We start from the raw sequence: 16,263 nt of genomic DNA on the forward strand, positions 1-16,263 counted from the left end.
ATCTGCCAGACATCACACCCCTCCTGAACCATTTAATTTGACTACACACATTCCATACCTGACACCGGCCACCTATGCGCCTAGCCATAACACCGCTCGCGTGCCCCATAAATCGTAGCGCGACGCGCGTACAAATTGGCGCGATGGGATCGCGCGACGCGTCCGCGCTTGTTAACGCGCGAAATCGCGCGATTTTATTGTCGCCGTGTCGCGTCGTGCGCGCGCCCACGGTCGCGGATAAATCGAGAGTTATTGTTCTAAGACTTTGTTTTAACTATTCCGTTTCTAAGTAAAGCCATTTGAATGGCAGATTCGAATTGAATATTGCGATTGTTGGGAATTGATTGCGATCGGATTTTAGCGGAGTGTTGTAGGTCAACCTGTGTACCAATATGTTGACTCCATGATTACTTCCCTGTAAAATTTCTTGATTTGTTTACTACTAATTTTACTACAAATATTTAATACTTACATGCAAAAATGTTTTATCAATAGAATCGCAAAAACGACTCATAATGACCTTACCAAAAAACATATTTTCAATTTTCTTTAAGGTAAGATAGTCAGGTTAAAGAAGAAAAGCCTAACAGCCCGAGTAAGGGCTGCAATTGAAGGCCTATTAAGCAAAACCGCCTAAGTGCAAAATTCACAAAAACACCTCCAAACGGCAGCGGTCCCACACAATACATGCTGCGCGCGATAACGCGCAACTTCCGCGATGCGGCGTGATAACACACCAGTGTTCTTTAATTAAATTAATTAACTTAATTTATATTTTTTATGTAACCTTAAACGTTTTATGACTGGATACATCGTACATACAAGTTTCAAAAAATATGTAAAATATTAGATTTATTTTTAAAAATAACCCAAAAATTTTAGTGAAATCCAAAGAAAACTTTATTACATTTTATCTGAAATATGTAAACGATTAGGTAACATTTTCTAAAAAAGAAATATTTTAAAGTTTTCATATTTACTAAGACGGATCGTACTCTACAACTAGCAAAATTTAACACATTAAAAGAGTACCAGTACCTACATACGTACATACCCGAGACAGAAATTAGTAAAACTGTATTCAAAGTAATGTAATTTAAAACTAGATAACCACTTTTTATTGGTTTTCCAAATAACCAATTAAAAATTGCAAAAAGTATAGCCGCGGTTGTAATATCCACCATCAAAGAAATGCCGCCATGTCCTTTAATTAATAAATTAACTAAGTAACAAAAACTACTGATAAGTTTCACAGAACTATGATTAAGTTGAGAGATACCGCCATAATCGAAATGGGGTTATCGTGTGGTACTTTTTCTCAGTCTAAAAAGTTTTGTAAAAACTACTTTATTGTTAATTTATTTATCGGAATTAACTAATGAGATGAAATAACTGTAAAGGCGGCATTATCTTTTTATTCTTTACATATTATTTTAAAGAATACATCATGATAAAGCTAATAAGTAAGTAATTTGACAAAAAAACTTCTGTTACGTGGTAAGAAATTAAAATTAATTTTCATGAAAAATTTACCTTGTGGTTGTTGGATAACCTTTTTATTTTTTGTTGTAAAAAAATATTTATTCTTTTTTTAAAGCTTTCATATTGTATTACTTACTAAGAAAATAATATTACTTAGTACATTAATTACAAAGCAGGCTAAAGGAACAAGACGCAAGATTATTATTTTAATAAAACGTAAAATCAACATTTATCAACCACTACTAATAACATCCCCCGAGTATCAGATTATGAGTTAATTAAAACCCTAATTTACCTGTTCAGACCAATCTGACGCTTAAGTTGGTGCAGTAAAATCTATTTTCTTTTAATGAAACTCAAACATAGTCAGGGTTGGCACGAGGTGCTGTTAGATAAAAGGTATACCGATACATTGCTGTTTTTACCGGTAAGCATACCGGTATAATCTCAATATTCGATTAGTATCAAAGTAAGCTTTAGTGTACTGTGTGCTTTCACCGTAAATTCCAAAGGAAAAGCTTTTGTAAGACCTGTACTAGACAAATACAAAATCTTCACTCACTAATTGATTCAGGCTTGTAATTAGTATAATATCAATATCAAGATTAAGTTTATAAATAGCACAGGCCTAAACTAAAAATAGGTAATAGTTTACTTCTATTACATACCTCTACTACTTATTCTTTTGCGTAAGAGTGAAGGTAGTGAAAGCAGTTTTTTCGGTAGCAATCATTATAACGTTTAACATATACTTCAAACCCAATTGCAGCTACAAAAACCTAGCAAGTTAAAAACCGGTAATATTTGTATGTTTTTGGCAGCCCTACCGGCGCCCGGATGCGATAGGCGAGGGCGCTTCCTACGTCACGTGGCCGATACGGCGGAGATAAACGATGCAAGTCGGGACGCGCGGCGACACATGTATGCAGGTGCACGCCATTCGCGACCTTAATGGGACGGTTCAGGTGTCAGTTTTGAGAAGCAACGCGACAAAGTTTTTGCGAATATGTTAGATATTAATATTTATTAATTTGCTGACTGTACTACTAATACAGAGTACAGACGACAGCAAGGACTCGTTGGCTTTTTTAAAGCATTATGAATTCACAATCTGGCATTACACTTTATTTTTAATGTCCTATTCTAAATTTTGAATTTAATTGAAGAAGAATGATAGAGTTTGAAACAGTCGATTTTTCTGTAGCAAATTAGGTTTTTTTCACAGTTCAATCGCAAGGCTATAAGTCAGTGTTTCATTAATTTCAAAATAGTCATATTTAAGCAAGCAATAGTTATATGCAAATATGTACTACCCTAGACTGCATCTCACTTAACACCAGGTGCGATTGCGGTCAAATTGACTGCCTTAAAAACAGTTCAATCGCAAAGCTAAGAAGTCACTGTTTCAATAATTTCAAAATAGTCATACAAGCAATAGTTATGCAAATATGTATTATCCTAGACTGCATCTCACTTAACACCAGGTGCGATTGCGGTCAAATTGTCTGCTTTAAAAAACGTGGAGCCAAATCATCATCAGATGACGAAGGCAATACTGGAAGGTTAGACTGGGGTACCCAGTAGTATATTATTTTCTGCCTAGATAGATTGAATATCAATATAAGCAAAGTTCACAAACACCGTATCTTCCGCCACATACGGGCAGCCGTATCGCATAGCGATAGCTCCCGCATGCGCGTTTTGATAAAAACTAACTTATGTACTTTTGCGATTAGACCTTCCATTTTTAAGTCTGGTGGAAGTTAATTTTCATTTCATTTTACGGAAGGTATTTTAGATTCTAGACCTTCAATGAAAATGATGTTTTAGAAGAACTCAAACAGTGATTAAATAATTAAAAAAGATAGTAGATGTATGATTTATAGTTAAGTTAGGGCTGATTTTTCGGTCGTCAGATATCGTTTACCTGAAGAATAAACTTTGTCATTTTGACATTTAATACTGAAACTTTCAATGTAAGCTTAATACTACTTCAGTTAAAAGTTATCCGACTATTGAAAAATCAGCCCTTAATGTGATAACTCAAATGGATAGATGAAAAAACTTGTCAGAAGAAAAAAATACGAAAAGATCCTTAAAACTTAAACTTAATTTACACGATAAAACCAATTAATAATAAAAAAACCTGTCAAAATTTTCATACAACTTAATTTGTTTATTTATTTATTTATTTATTTATTAACACCAACAAGACATACACCATTTTAGACAATATTATACATGCTTATATAATAGGTTAAGTGCTATCTTAATTATAGGCGTTACACAAAAGAAATTGAATTATAAATATTTTAAAACGCTATCTTGGAATATCTCATGCGTTAAGTTGGCAAGTACCACGATTTTGATACTAAACATAAATCGTAGGGAAGCACCATAAAAGTCATTAGAGAGAGATCTCTCTAGCGATTGGGCGAAAACGATTCTGAAAAGATAGAGGCGATAGTGATGTCTTGGTGGATAAAAAGATATATACGATAAGTTTATCGTAGGTATATTTTTGTTGGGTTATATATTATGATTATTATACCATCGACATCGTAACTAATTACATAGTTTGACCATCTATTTTATTTATAAAGAAACAATAAAATTAAATAAGTCTGACCAAAGCAAAGGGATACCTTTGCTTACGATGAGAATCGTAACTGCGATATGTAGAGTATGTGAGTGATTGTTCACAATGTTTAGTGAAGTTAAAATTGTAAATTGTTTCTGCTATAACACCTAGAGCTTCTTGCTCACCCAGCACTTTGTGTTGAGAAATCCGTCAAAACATCTTTACTATTCCCACCTCTCGATCCCACCACTGCAATTCCTGTGTAGCCAGGATCTACAGCTTGACCGCCATAAAAACCCAACCAATGAAGGTCAAGTTTGTCCCGGGGGAAAGTTAAACCGTCATTCTTTACTAAACGTAACAAGACTAACAAGCATGCTTTAATCTGTTACTACTACAAATCGCCATAATCACCCGATTTATTTCATTCGATTCTATTCAATACGCATGAATCGATTTCATTTTTCGCGTCGTTCCCATCACTACAGGCATATTCTGGAAGCGCGTATCTCGGCTGCGATCGCAATCGCTCGTACGATCGCGCGGGCGAATCTCAGCGATCGGGGCGCTCGGCGATAACGAACCTCCCACCCCCCCTCGCCCATGCACCCCCCACTCGGTCTTTTTAGCGGACGTAGAACGTTATTTGGTGAGTGTCATAGGTAATATTTGTTTCCTAAAAAACTCTAATAACTCCAAAAACTTACTCTAAAATCAAAAATATGTGGCTTCATTGTTTTAATACTACAAGAACTATTGTATATGTATAATACCTACTTTGTAAATAAATTTTCACCTTTCGCCCATGTGACGTAGCGAAATGGCAAAACTATGGTGTAGACTTGTAGAGTTAGTAACATGATGAAAAGCGATGGATTGAACAGCCTACATTGCAACCTTTAACGGGTAGGCCATCTGTCTACTCACGGACATTGCCCGCGGGCGGCGTGACCGGAGGGAGCGGCGAGCGTTCGGCGAACGAACGAGCAATGTTCGGTTCGCGAGCGAACATCGAAGAAGACGATCCTGACGCACTCTCTTCAACGACTTTGCACAAAACGGTCTCGATAACATTGTAAATTTATACCGAATAGATAATTAATTTCATACAGTCCACTCTTTTCATTTATAAACTTCCACTACACTCACTATCGAAGTAACACCATCCATTAAGTAAGTACTAAGGTAGGTATGCGGTAGTGTTCATCTTTTCAATTTGCACAAAACTTTGAACTTTTTGGTCGTGTATTATCTAGATTACGTATGTTATACCTATCTCTCCCAAAAACAGTAAACTACTCAATTCAAAATTATTGTCAATTTCGCAAAAAAAACTTAGTGTTTTGATTATTTTTTAATTATCTTTATATTTTTTCTAACTCTCTTCATACATTGGCATTCCATACAACAGCAACCATAAGAAGGCTTATGAATAAAGCCCGGTTATCTGTTGCCTTGCGCACGCGCGGCGATTTATATTGCCGACACTGATCTATGCGATCGCAGATATTAATATTTTCTCGCCTGTAATTATCTAGTTTGAACTTGCTCGTAGTCGCAGTTTCGTGTTTATAATCCTTTCATTTATCAAATAATTATATTGAAAATGAAACAAATAATTCTACACCTGCCTTTTTCGCTACAAAGGTTCCAGATGTTTTTGAAGATACTGAAATGTGAGTAGATGATTTTTAACTTGATAAAATGCCTCAAGTTGACGCGAATTCTTAACCCGTTAAATTCGTTTCTGAGCGACCGCTAGAGACGTTACTGTGTGTTACAGTTTGAGTTAGTTTCATCAATGTAACAATGTTAAAACATTGTAAGACTTTTCCTTACCAAGTGATAAAACTATTGTTGCAAATATGACACAATCGAGTAGAGGTAGAGTAAGAAACAGTTACTTATTTTTTTCAATCATATTATATTATAAAGAGCTGTTGTTTTCTGAATAAAGAAAAATAAAATAAAATAGGTACACATATTAGATCTTGTGTAATCTCTTGTTAAAAAAGTGAAAAATAATGTTCTGAATGAAAATGGTGTGTTTTAACATAAGATTTGCAGAAATATCAATGAACATTGAAGCAAGTTCTTATAAATAAAATCAGTTAAACAAAGTATAATTATCCTAGACAACCAAACTAGAGATTTATCTAAAAATCTTCACACGTTCAATCTCGTCAACGTCACAGCCAGGCTTCGAACCCGCGACCTTTCGGCAGCCCCGCCCCGCGCGGAATCAATTAGCTGCGCGTGAGTCGCCCGGCCCACTCGGCCGCATCCGAAATATGGCGGAAACGCACGATTAGGGTGCGAGAAATACTACTTTCATTTCTGTAGGCCTAGGGATGACTAAGATGCGCGCCACCATACATTTTTATCGACGCATTTTATCGATTTTATGCAAAAAGAAAGAAAGAAAGAAAAGTATTTATTCGATGCAAGTACACAGCAAGATAATAACTAAAACTAGACAACAGAACGTCTGTCTTAATTACTAATTACTCTAAAAAACCCCTGTTGTCTTAATTACTGACAAGATTTTAATTAATATCTCTAATACTCGCCATTTTTGAAGAAAAAAAAGTTTAATAAAATGATTCAAACTAACAACTCTATAGATTCAGATAACGTAAATGTAAGAACATTTTAGTTATTAGTACAAAATAATAAAACTGGAAGTAGACAGATTACCTAGAGCTAACTAACTTTATGACGAAAAGATCAATTTTCTACAGATTCTCAATAATCATCTAAGCAGAAATTAATTTATTTAATAAGCATAACTGACCAGTTAAGAATTGTAGAGTCCTTTACTTTCCAACATAAGTGAAAATGTGACTTGGAACACTGACTCTACATACGCTATTTGAGTAAAAATTTAGTTATACCTATTTAAAGAAAAAAAAAGTCATCTTCTGATCTGTAAAAGTATTTCGGATAGTCAACATTTACAGTAAAAGGGCTACCAGTTTAAAAAAGGCCTAAAGAAAATTGCACTTGAATTTATCGATCGTGCTATCGGGCGAGTCCACTAATCGATAAAAGATAAAGTTGAATAGGACTTGTATAATATACTGTAATGGATACAGATTTAGAGCAAACAGAATACTAAATTATATTTTGAAACCGGTGTTTTGTTTTGCGTTTCTTTTTTTTAGAATCGCGAGCTTTGGGAAGCTTTTGCGTAATATGGCAAAGCTTTTACAACTTGTTAAAAGTATAGAATGTCTTTTGTCTATTTGACAGACTTTTCACCGAAATGTAATTTGATTTCGTTGACTATGAGGTCGGATGACTTGATGGTTTGTTTACACAAATAGGTACGTTACCTAGCTGTTGCAAATTCAAATCCCACAGAAGCAAATGTTTATGTGGAGTTATCTATGGTTGTTTTTGTAATGTAGTCATATGTAAACTTAAAACTACCTGATTGAGAACCTCCTCTTTTTGTTGAAGTTGGGTAATTTTATCCGTCATCATAACTTTTAGGGTAGGTTAAAACTAAATAGTCACCATAGTTGGTAGTAGGTGTTACAGATCAGTTTATGGCTAAACCATACAAAAAAAAACTTTTTTAAACTAGTACTAATACTTAGCATAAAAACCAGCAAGACCTAGGTCTAAACTAATTTAATACCAATAATATTTGACCACATTGTTGACGTACCAACCTCGTTACCTCAAAATCAACTTTTTACTTACCATTAATCAACAATCTAACCATAATTTTGATCAAAAAGGATTAAAAACGTAACGTTGTGTTGTGGCTACAAAAACCTCCCGTCGGGGTCGGCGCGACCGAGATCCCTGATAGCGAGATTGGATAAACGATAAGGTTCGACTCCTGATTCGGGCGATAACACTATTTTGGGAAAAAACCGCTTAATAAGACAATAGAAATTGTTTTAGATAAGCCCCGTGGGCTTTTGGGGGGGTTATTATTTTGGAATATTTTGAATAGAATATTGTTGGTAGAGTCTACAGTCCATCAGATTAATATGTCTATTTATACGTCGCGGCGTCACTTTTATTGCAAAATAGAAGTTTATGTATAGTGCCAAATAAAATAGTTTTTTCTTTCCTTCCTTCTTCCCACAGTGTTTTATTCCTTCGTAGGTTATTCTTTTAGTGTTGAGAGAAATCACTTCCTAGCGGTAAGTCCGCCTTAATTGTACTGTTTCAAATTAGTACTTATATCGTTTCTAAGTCAGTTTTGTGTCTATGCATCTTTTGAAATCCGTGTGCAAAAGTTTTAGAAAATGTACTCTTTTACAAGAAAATGGTAATAAAGTATATTTTGGGCCTTATTACCTTGATTTAAGTTCTATAAACTCGGGCAGTTCAATTTATTTCAGGAGATTTTTAGTTGTTTATAAAATTGCTAAAGAATTTCTAGACATTGGCAGTTTTAAGGACTATTGTCATCGTTTTAAAAGTAACATTTTATATTACAATTAGGTTTTTGAAACACCTTATCGTTACAATGCCTATATTTCTGATATATTTATAATGAAACGGTTGACCCTTATCATTAAATTTATTTATTTGCATTAATTGCTAAAACAATGGAAAAACCCATCTGGAGGTATTTCAGTTCCGAGATCAAACTTAATTCTTATCAGGGAGTAGGTATTTGCTAATTAAAATGCCTTATCAGTGCAGTTTTTTATCGGGAGGAAATAACACGCCTCCCGACTTGCCTACTGATAAGGTCTTACTGGGGATAAAAAATGTATGTACCTACGTGGAAACTCGATAATAATAAAGAATATTATTTTATACAGGTTGTCCCAAAAAGTAGTATCAAATCGAAGCGAGGTAGAACATCACTAGGGCTATCGAATCACCCCCGAGTCTATAATATCGAGTTATGATTGTTTTAAATTTCTGTGCTTAGGCACTTTTTTGGTCACTATGGCGCGAATAGTCAAGTTGCATGCCTGATTTTTAGGGTTCCGTAGCCAAAATGGCAAAAACGGAACCCTTATAGTTTCGTCATGTCCGTCTGTCCGTCTGTCCGTCTGTCCGTCTGTCCGTCTGTCCGTCTGTCCGTCTGTCACAGCCGATTTACTCGGAAACTATAAGTACTACAGTGATGAAATTTGATGGGAATATGTGTTGTATGAACCGCTACAAAATTATGACACTAAATAGTAAAAAAAAGAATTGGGGGTGGGGCCCCCCATACATGTAACTGAGGGATGAAAATTTTTTTTTCGATGTACATACCCGTGTGGGGTATCAATGGAAAGGTCTTTTAAAATGATATAAAGTTTTCTAAAAAACATTTTTCTTAAAGTGAACGGTTTTTGAGATATCAGCTCTCAAAGTCGTAAAAAGTATGGACAGACGGACAGACGGACAGACGGACAGACGGACAGACGGACAGACGGACAGACGGACATGACGAAACTATAAGGGTTCCGTTTTTGCCATTTTGGCTACGGAACCCTAAAAAGGTAGAAATACATATTGCCGCTTCATACATTGAAAGTCGGTTCCGTAAGAGTCCATTGTGGTTTTATTCCGGTAAAAAGTGTGCAATTAATCAAACAGCAATAGTGTATTGCAGCCTCGGGCGCTGATCTGAAGGATACAGTAATAGCCGTTTGCTTGTAGAAGATTTAAATAAAAGTTTTAACATTGTATATGGCACGATTATTCCGGTCAACAAATTTTAAATTGTGAATGGGAATAACGATTCAATATCCATAGTGCTTTTGGTAAATCAGCCAGTTTCAAAGATAAAATTCTGAAAAAAAATCACAAGGTGTATTGGGACCCCCAGATTACGAAAATGACTTAATCGGAAAACTGCTGCTATGGCTATTGCGGCTTTATTCCAGGCACCCATCGATATATATAAAGTATAAACTATTTGTAATGGATTCACAGTTTTATTGCATTTCCTGAAACGAATTTTACACGATAGTTATTGCATATTATTATTTAATTAAACAAAATGTTTTTTACTTATTATAATTAAAAATGGAATACATTTTCCATTAAATATGCAAAAAATATTAATTCACAATGCCTTTAATATTAATAATAAAAAAAGGAATTATACGATCTTACAGAACTTTATTAGAATGACACATATAAGATAATAATAATCAATTAATACCTAATATCAGAAATGCCTTTTCTGATAACGTAACGATAAATAAGTAGTTACAGACGACAATCTAAGCTAAGAACTGTGAATCTTATGTTAATCACAATATTGTGCTATTTTGCAAAAATATATGGGTATACTTTAGACATAGTCAAAAATATGGTGAAATAGGAAGCCAACTTATAAGTACACTCAGCGTCAAATAATTCGTGACATCCAAAGTGGCCAAAAAGATGACAACACAACTTATTTCCAGTTGTAACAAAGACGTGTTTGAACTTTTTGGCTACTTTGGGTGTCACGAACTATTTGACGCTGACTGTACCTATGCAATAGTGTATAGTACTTAAGATGAGCTGTCATCCATATTTACTTTAAAATTACTGATGCATTAAAGCACAAGTGACGTCATAATTATTCAAAATACATAATAGGGAATGGCATGTTTTGACAGCTAATAAAAAGTAGATCAATTGATTATAGTTCCAAAATACTGAACTGTCCTATGCATGACATTGACAGTAGGGCGCCACCGTCAATACCGGATCGCAGGTTCCGATTTTTGCCATGTTGGAAACCATATAGTTGAACGTTAGTAGCGCCCCCCTGTCATTGAGTTCGGTGGGACAGTTCAGCTTGGGTCATCTATAACATCATGAGTATCATCTGCCAGATTGACAGTTAAATGGCTGTCAACCTTCTAAGGCTGAGTTGCACCATCTCACTTTAACTTCATTGACAAACATCAAAAATATGCTCCGGTTATTGTTATAGTTACGGTTAAAGTAAGTTGGTGGAACTCAGCCTAACAGTTCAGATTGTAACTAGATTTGTATGCCTTTAAAAACATTTATTGACTATCCAAACACACAAAGTCGTAGCTCGAAATAGCTCAGCGTCATACGGTTCGTTGAATTGAACATATACTATNAATTATTATTAGATGAATACTAGGCCTAGCTGATTCAGAAGTATTTACATCCATAACACGAATGTAAACTAAAATCCTGTATGTTGTAAAAAAATCATAACTCGAAAACTATCAAAAGTCGCCGTGATTTGGGTAGCCCTAGTGATGCTCTACCTCTGGGCTTCGGCTTGACACTACTTTTTGGGACACCCTGTATGTATAAGCACTCTTTTTCATTGGTGTAAGAAATTGTCTAATTTAGAACTTGTGAATATAAAAAGTATCATTACTTTGCTTTCTTGCAAGTATGTAGTTATTATTGAAATTGTACTTAGAAATATAATAAATAAGTGTTACACTTCATAAATGGTTAGTATTTTCATGAAATAATTTCAACGCACATTGTTATGGGCAAAATTTAATAAAAACTTACTCTCCATAATTTTAATTTAACATAATATTATTTTCAGTTCAATCTTTTTATTTCAAAATATTAAAAGCTTTATCAAATCAAAAAGTTCTTCCTGCTTTTTCTAATTAGAGTTATTTTTCCTCTTCAGCACTTCTTTCCTGTTGCTAGCTAGTACGAAGCAGTTTTAACAAAACTACCAAGTTTTAGATGTGCCTTGAACTTTTTGTTTTAAGAATAATAATGGGCCTTTTGTCTTCATAGAGGCCTTCCCCAAACTGTGCGCCATACACGCATGCGCGAAGCACCATGATCTGATAACCGACCCCCTCGCTATCGCACAGTGAGTCGGATAAAATATGTATAACGAAGTCTCCACCTAAATGTCACTTTGAAAGCTATTGTCTAACATCATTTTTCATTTTGGTCATGTTTTCTATTATGTGCATCGTCATTAGGTGTTTTCCCAAGTTTTCTTTTCACAAAATCTTACGTATATCTTGCTTAATTGCTAAAACTTTATTCAATTTGGACTGACTCTACTAATTCATAAAAAAATCTATATCAAAAGGTTTAACAACATGAAAAAATTCAGAAAATAAAATGATTCCAGTAAAAACATGACTGTTAAACCACTGAAATGTTTAGAAAATAATTTGAATTACTCTTCCTAGATCATATGACCATCTGTTAAGAGGCCAAAATATCTGGCAAATGGCATTCTTGATGAATCTGTGGTTTTATCACTGGTCTGCTTTCAAAATGCAGCCTACACCTAGGGTTGCCAGATGACCGGGAAATCCGGGATTGTCCCGGAATTTTGCGTCTTGTCCCGTGTCCAGTAATTAGACCTTACTGTCCCGGATTTCCGAAAACCTAATAGTTTTGTGTCAAAATAAACTAATAAGTAATAACAAATGACACGGCTGGCATTTATTTATTTATTTAATAAAAGTATGTATTTGAAAATAAATGGCATTTTTCTTTTAAAATAGGTACAAATAAAATCATTTGAAAATAATAGAAACCAAGATATTTTTACTATGGCCAAGACCCGACACCGTTGTCCTAGTAGAATTGTCCCGGATTTGGTAAGTTTCCATCTGGCAACCCTACCTACACCTGTCTATTCGGGTATATCCGTCTCTTTCTCATGGTGTTTCGTCGCTCCCACAATGGAACCTTGTCAGTCACCCCAACACGCACACATGCGCGAAGGCATCCATCTGATAGTGAATGTGAAATCTGTGCTGCTGATAGCGCCCCCTATCGCATCGGGAGCCGGTCGGCTGCGCACAGACACGTCACACTGTTTTCGAAATTTGAAATGTATTTTTCTTTTGATCAAAATTGTTGAGTGCCAGTTCTAAAGCCAAACATAATTTTCGAAATCTTTGTTTTATAGCTTTTTATTTTTATTTTGATCAAAATTGTTGAGTGCCAGTTCTAAAGCCTAACATAATTTTCGAAATCTTTGTTTCATAGTTTTTTTTATATTTTTCTTTTGATCAAAAGAGTGCCAGTTCTAAGTTTTAAAGCATTATTTTAGAAATCTTTTGTTTTGTAGTGTTTTTAGTGTGACAGTGATAAAATCCTTTTTATACGTTTTCCTTTTCGTTCCTTTTAACACGCGTTAGAAATAATTTAAGCACTTAGATAAGAAGGGAGGTCAACAGTAATGTAGATGACCACTTTAGATGTTTATCAAAATAATTATAAGGAAAACTATATCTAAGTAAGTCGTGTGTGTTTCTTTAGTCACAGTAAGTTAAAAAGTATGATTTACCGCGCTTGAGTTTACTGCACATTTATTCGAAAGATAATATCAAATTAAACTTGAATATTCCTCAAGGTTTGCTACCGCTTTTGTTAACTAACTAATTAATCAAAACGTATGATCTCAAGAATAAAATTTCACTTCGCAAACCGAAGGATTGGCTGATAAACATCTTTTTAGACCTCAATTAAAATATTCATAAGCATTCCAAATAGAAAAACGTCTACTTAGACTTCCCATTAGTAAGTAACTATTCGAAAATAGCTCTTAAGTCTTTGGCATAAAGAGTTCAGTTAAAACAAAAGATGAAGCTTACACGCACGAGCTTGCAGCAATAGCGAACGAAAAGCATAGAAGCGTACTTGTTTTAAGATTAACGCCCGTATTCACAAACATTTACTATGAGGTTTCACAGTGCGCGTGGACGCACAGGGTGACACACGAACGAATCACAGAGCTCTATTCAACGCTGTGCGCTCGATTTGCTGCTTCACTTAAGCAAGCATCGTTTGAGAATACGGGCGTTAGTCATCAACACACCTGCATTGTGGAATATTCTTCTTCTTAGTCTTTGATGTAAACATTTTCATCAACTTACTTTAACCGTAACTATAAAAATAACCGGTGTTTTTTGTATGAGTTTGACAGATTTTTAAAGTTTGTTAAAGTTAAAGTAAGATGTACTATTTAGCCTAATTCCATGTTTTTCATTTATTTAAATGATTTAAGATGGTATAAGCCTCTCGATACAAACAGAGTGACCTATTTCGGTTACTTTGAAAAGTAGCTAGCAAGTATTGAAACATTTTTTTAAAGAACCAGTTACGGCGAATTGTTGGTTAAAAACTGCTTGCACGCTTCTACCGTTCGCTCGCGTGCCACGACTTTGACACATTTGACACTGACAGCGGCTGTCAAAACAGCGTGCGCGCCACACACGGGCGGAATTTCGACTCGTTCATTCTGACGTATCTCCTTAAATCTTTTATCTTACGTCAGTATATCTGATTACAATCGGCGCTCGTGATCGCAGGAACATAATCTGGGGAACACAAATGTGCGCTAGACATGAGTTATGCTAATATGTGGTACGACTAAAATTAGACGTCGCTGAGAAATGTTACTGTCTTTGTAGAGTTCTTTCATCGCATATGAGATTACAGGTTCAAATGAGTTTCTTGAGAGTATTTTTTTTGTTTTTTTTTTAAGCATTAAAACCTTTTTCAAACGCCTTTAAGACTTCAGCTGTCGTAGTTTATCGAAGGTCGCCATTTCTTTTATTGAAAAAATCAGCTTAATACAATACCCCGACACTTCTCGCGAGTGTGTCTCAGTATAAAATATAAAAAATCTTAGATGAAGTCAATAATAGGAATCTCTACGATTGAATGTATGTGCTCATTATGTTAGTAGTAGAGTTAATAATAATCCTAAAACGTATCTTTATGTAACAATGATAGAGTAATTTATCTTAGCACGAGTATTAAGGCAAACCTTTATCATGTTTACGCAGTTTTTTAGTTAAAGATGATCCTTAACTTAAATCTACTTTGGTTTCTACTCTCCACTGTTATGGTACAATATGTTTTGCCATCAAAATCGACAAATATAAATAATAATAAGTTTGTAGTTACTTATAATAAGAAACCAGTGCTTCCCCTAGCTGCTGGCGCAATCACATTTCAAACAAGATAAAGAAATAACTTAACGACATTTTTATCATAATAAACAACGTTAACGAATGAAGAATGGAGTAAAAAAAATAGTTTACTTAGATAATAGGTAAGTTGAATGATATTGAGGTATTTTGTTTAGACTGCATCGTAATAAAAACAAGCGCTCAAAATATTTCACAAAGTTGTCAAAGTAAAGGGTTTTTGAAAGGCTTACAAATATAATCTATTTCAGCTCTATTATTACACCCAATTATGCCCTTATAAGCAATTAAAATCTTACTCTATAATGTTCAAAACACCTCTACTTCATACATACATAAAATTAAATCAACGAAAATGTTTGTAGGACTCTACATGTGTGTTCGTTGTCAAAAATGAGTGTTTACAGTTTATTTACAGCCGAATTCAGTTAATAAGCACTTTCGTTTAATCAAATAATGAATCGATTAAAAGTCAACTTTCATAAGTGTCAGTAGCCGTCAACTGTTTTTCAACGAATTTAATGGCATAGCATATAAATAATATTGCTGCATTTTCACTGTTTTTCGCTTGAATTTCATGTTATTTTTACACATTATAGCACTCGAACCTTGCCCATAACAATTAAACGCGAATAACACACATAAATAGATAACAGCCGATGTAAACAACACTTACACATTGTTTTGGCGAGCCCAGCGCCGTCTGGCGGCGTCTGGGCGGCGCAGGCCAGCTCCAGTTGTTTCAGGTACCTCAGCCACAATAACATCACAGGTTTTTTTCACTGTTGTATTTTAATTGACATTTTTAACCGCGTGGTCGGTCAGCCGTCATACTTTTGCCGCGCAAAGTGAGTGACTGGCGGTCGGGCGCGCGCTCCCCTCGCACACAGCGACGCGCGCACACACACACAGCGGCTTATCATACTGAACTAGCAATGGCCGAGATGGTATCACAACGGAGCGCGCGGTAACGTTGCATTGAGAGATAACGTCTGCGATCCTATCGTTGTTTGAATAAACTTGTATAAAATGTCAAATAAAAAAGTTGCTGCCATAAACGTGGCTGGGCGATTTTTGATAGGACGCTTCGTGTTGGAACGTCAGATGGAGGCACGTCTGGCTAGATTGAAATTAGAAGATCCAAGATTTCTAAGTTCTAATTTGAAATGTCTGATAGTGATTGAAAAGGTAGTCGTAATAAGATTTCGATTAGTCATCAAATTTGACCTAATTATCAACTTTCTCAATGAATTCAAAAAGAAAAAAAAATCGTTGTTAATAATTAATTTAGTTTTAAACAAGGCAAGTTTGATACAACCTTTA

At 34.9% G+C, this 16,263-nt stretch overlaps 1 protein-coding gene across 1 annotated transcript in view; it reads right to left on the reverse strand.

Annotated features, from left to right (window-relative positions):
- Window positions 1-15,816, reverse strand: part of ush (Zinc finger protein ush) — a 123,682-nt gene extending 107,866 nt beyond the window's left edge. The window contains exon 1 of the mRNA XM_028318069.1: window positions 15,617-15,816. Within this exon, the coding sequence (XP_028173870.1) occupies window positions 15,617-15,707 (91 nt within the window). The 5' untranslated portion in view covers window positions 15,708-15,816. The remainder of the gene's footprint in view (window positions 1-15,616) is intronic.
- Between the last annotated feature and the right edge of the window lie 447 nt (window positions 15,817-16,263).

Source organism: Ostrinia furnacalis, unplaced genomic scaffold (assembly GCF_004193835.3).
Source record: "Ostrinia furnacalis isolate ACB-3 unplaced genomic scaffold, ASM419383v2 OfSCF6654, whole genome shotgun sequence".
Taxonomy (NCBI): Eukaryota; Metazoa; Arthropoda; class Insecta; order Lepidoptera; family Crambidae; genus Ostrinia; species Ostrinia furnacalis.